At 43.3% G+C, this 4,273-nt stretch overlaps 1 protein-coding gene across 1 annotated transcript in view; it reads right to left on the bottom strand.

The window, feature by feature from the left end:
- Positions 1-2,448: 2,448 nt before the first annotated feature.
- LOC125036495 (N-sulphoglucosamine sulphohydrolase-like) overlaps positions 2,449-4,273 on the bottom strand; it is a 9,159-nt gene continuing 7,334 nt past the window's right edge. The window contains exon 3 of the mRNA XM_047629126.1: positions 2,449-4,198. Coding sequence (XP_047485082.1) covers positions 2,663-4,198 — 1,536 coding nt within the window. The 3' untranslated portion in view covers positions 2,449-2,662. The remainder of the gene's footprint in view (positions 4,199-4,273) is intronic.

Below are 4,273 nucleotides of genomic sequence, written 5' to 3'. Positions count from 1 at the left end.
CATTTGGGCATGACCCCGACCATTCCCGCGCACAGCTTGCGCTAATGTGTGGCAATTGCCGGGTATAGCCAGGGGCCGGGGCAAGTCAGGTCACGCAGGCACGGGCAGTCGGGCAGTGGGTCACGCTGCCTGCCCCCGCGGAATGAATGGTAAATACACAGCTCTGTATTAAGAGCTTCGGCCATGCAGGGCGAGGAATGTTAATACGTCCTTCACACGTGGATCCTGCGCTAACCAGGGGACTGCCACCCCCCCCCCCCCACCCCTTCGTGGCGGGGGGGGGGATGGGAACGGAGGGGCAGCGTTAAATGTTCTGGGGCTCATTGCAGTATTGTTTACTTATGAATTCATTTAATATCATAAATACTTTTTTATCATTAACATTGATATAATTATCATTATGAGCTTAGTTAGAACTGTTATCATTATTACCAGTATCACTATAATTATGATTATTCATAGTCAAAATTTTAAAAAAAAATCTCATAATTATGATAGACATCATTACTATTGATAGTATGAATAACTTCATGACCATCATCATTACCGTTTTCTTTATAACTAAAATCTTCATTGTCATTATCACTATCCTCATCATTATCATTGTTATTATAAGGGTATTTTTTCATAACTGGTTATCTGAATTATTGATTTTTTTATTAACATTATTGTTTTTATTTCTGACGTTATGATAGCGCGTTTCTCAAAGACGGGTTCTGGCGTAATACACGTACAGTATCTTAACCATGAAAAAGAAGCTTGACAAATGCCTGATTTGAAGGCATCATACAAGATATATCCGTACTATATATTAACTTAACCATTATACACAGCACATCCTACACTTGATAAAAAGAGGGGTGAGCTACCAGGGCGCGAGAAACATCGGTTAGCTAGGTATCCTCTCAGTGCCCAAGACCGCCCTGGCTTGACCTCTCACACTGGTGTTTTTTTGTGGTTAGGGCGAGGTTATTACCCTTAATTAAATGCAACTTACTTGACATTTTCAAAGTGCTTGGTGATTTAAAAACACTTTAGAATGTTTAGAATAACAAAGAACACACCAAATTATTAAAGAGAGGAAAGCAAAAAAAAAAAAAAGTGAAAGAAAGGGTCCCTTATGTGAAAACAGAGAAGCACGAAGAAACCGATGTGTGAAAAACGGTGATTGTGGAATAAGGAAAGGACGAGACAAAAGCAAGGCAAGGAAAATAAGGCCTTTGATGCAGAAGTAGCGTCACGAACACTAGAAGCAGTACCGACGGATACGTAGAACACTGGCTGATGCGAGAAATGTAAATAAAAAAAAAAAAAAAAAAAAAAAAAAACACGACTTTATTCTCATACAAAAATCAGAAGCGACAGGAAGGCCACGTCGTCGTGAAGGGCATGTAGACTTTAGATTAGATAGTCCGTAGATTTTTTTCACGGACTCTGGGCGAACGGGCGGCTGTGAACCGTACAAGTCTGCGGGATGACACACCCGAAGCCGGGATTGGGATTCACCGAAGACGTTCTCGTTATTATTCTTATCATTATGGTCATTTCATAATTAGTGTTACTGTCATTTCCTGTTTTGTCATCATCGTTGTTGTTATCAAGACGATGATGCTCACCTTCCCCATCATTATTATCCTTATATTTTCATTGTCATCATTGTCAGCATTATCATCATCGTGACCATCGTTGTCATTATCATTATCATCATCCAACATTAAGTTTTGTTATTGTCAATATTATTGTTATTATTATTCATTTAATTATTTATTGTTATTATTATTATTATTTATTTAATTATTTATTGTTATTAGTATTATTATTTATTTAATTATTTATTGTTATTATTAGTATTATTTATTTAATTATTTATTGTTATTATTAGTATTATTTATTTAATTATTTATTGTTATTATTATTATTATTATTTATTTAATTATTTATTGTTATTATTATCATTATTTATTTACTTATTTATTGTTATTATTATTATTATTTATTTAATTATTTATTGTTATTATTATTATTATTTATTTAATTATTTATTGTTATTATTATTATTATTTATTTAATTATTTATTATTATTATTATTATTATTTATTTAATTATTTATTGTTATTATTATTATTATTTATTTAATTATTTATTGTTATTATTATTATTATTATTTATTTAATCATTTATTGTTATTATTATTATTATTTCATTCATCATTATCGTAACAATTTTTGATATAATGTACTATCAATATTTTCATGTACGTATGTGCCCGTATGTGTGTGTTTGTGTGTGTGTGTGTGTGTGTGTGTGTGTGTGTGTGTGTGTGTGTGTGTGTGTGTGTGTGTGTGTGTGTGTGTGTGTGTGTGACATTAAATGGGTACAACTTTGCTCAAATAACTCAACCTTTCTATACTATTGCGGGTAAATGTCGGCTATAATAAAATACGATGTATTATTAGATAATACTTTGTTCTTGCATAATATTCTGATCACATGATCTAAAGACGAATGTAAGGAATACCGACTAGAGTAATTACTTACAACAAAATCATAAATGTCACCAAATTACAATTGCAATCTCTTACATCATATTATTTGTGTCCGTAGCATGTCGGCATAACACTTATTACCTTCTTAAAATCAATACATATGGGCCGATTATTGTTAGAGGCCGTTATAAAGTGGCAGACACTGGTGGTGGTGGGCGTAGGCCCCGCTGTCTTGAAGAACCGCCCCCGGCCCACACACCCACGGGTCGTAAGTCGCATTCTGCCACGCCCACAACTTCCCCTGCAGCAGCCTGAGGACGCCTTGGTAACGCCCCTTCCTCGCCACGTTGAAGCGCTCGTGGGGATCGACTAGAAGGTCGTAGAGCTCCCATTCGTCTCGATAGTAATACTCCTGAAGCGTCTTGTACCAGGGGAGCGGCGCCCCCTCCTGCGTGCGGTTGAGAATATCCTGGAACACCGGCGCGAGGTAGAAATCCTGGTCGATGGGGAACGGCATCTTGTAGTTGAGATTGTGGATCAGCTTGAAGGTGTGGGTTCGGACCGCTCGCATTGGGTAGTACATGGTGACCTCGTGCAAGTCGTGGCTGGCAAACACAGCGTCCGAGAGCTCCTCTGCTGTGACCGTCGGGTCGTACCTCGTCTGCGTCACGTCTTGCCGTATGCTGTTGGCCCGCCTCTCTTCGTCGTCAGCGGCACCGCGTGGATCTTGCCGACTCTCTCCCTCGTTCTCCTGTCTCTCTGGAGTAAGATATCGCAGCAACGACTTCCCCGTCAGTATCGCTGGCTCGTCCTTCTTCAGAATGCTGTACTTTGGGTATGTAATGTTCATCCAGTCAAGGACAGTCGGGGTCAGGTCGAGGAGAGACGCCAGGGCGGCTGTGGTGTTCCCCCAGGAGGCGGGGTGAAGCGGCGAAGACACCAACAAGGGCTCTGCCATGCCAGGGTCGTAGAGATTGGTGCGGCCGGCGGGGAAAGGGATCCCGTTGTCTGACGTGTATACGACCAGGGTATCCTGCGCGTGGCCTGCGCTCTCCAGCTCCTGCAGAATGAGTCCTACGCCTTGGTCCAGCCGGGAGAGCGTCGTGTACTGGGCCGCCAGGTCCGCTCGCGCCGCCGGCGTATCCTGGACGAAGAACGGCACTTCGACTTGCGCCGGGTCGTACGCAGCCGGCCGCCAATCCGGTATGTATCCCATTCCGGGCTCGCCGTTGCCGAACTTCTCGCAGAACTGGCCGAACTGTGGCTGAGTGTGGCCGCAGCGGTGGGGGTCGTGGAAGCCCACGTAGAGGAAGAAGGGGCGAGAGTCATTGGCCTGGAGGAACTGCCTGACGAGCAGCCTGATGCGGGTGATGTTGCGGCCCACCTGCATGATGGACTCGGTCTCCTCCGTGTGCGCGAAGTCGAACGGGTACACGGCCTCGGGCCCCACGTGCTTCTTGCCAACAATGCCCGTGCGGACGTCGTGCTCGGCCAAGATACCGGGGAGGCTCCTCACGCCGTCGAACGAGTTGAAGTGGTGGTAGCCCTGGTGGAGCCCGTACATGCCGTTCTGATGCGTAGGGAGCCCCGTCAGGATGGCGGAGCGGGAGGGCGAGCAACTGCTGACGGCCGTGAAGGCGCGGGTGAAGACGGTGCTGCGCTTCGCTAGGTGATCCAGGTGCGGCGTTCGACACGCGGAATTACCATATACCTACGGGGATTTTTTTTTTTTTAAATGGGGACTTGTGATCTCAGATAAGCACTTCTTCAAGCTCACAGAAGAACT

This window comes from Penaeus chinensis, chromosome 21, assembly GCF_019202785.1.
Source record: "Penaeus chinensis breed Huanghai No. 1 chromosome 21, ASM1920278v2, whole genome shotgun sequence".
Taxonomy (NCBI): Eukaryota; Metazoa; Arthropoda; class Malacostraca; order Decapoda; family Penaeidae; genus Penaeus; species Penaeus chinensis.
Note: the sequence above shows the minus strand (reverse complement) of the source record. Positions and strands in the feature narration are given on the sequence as shown.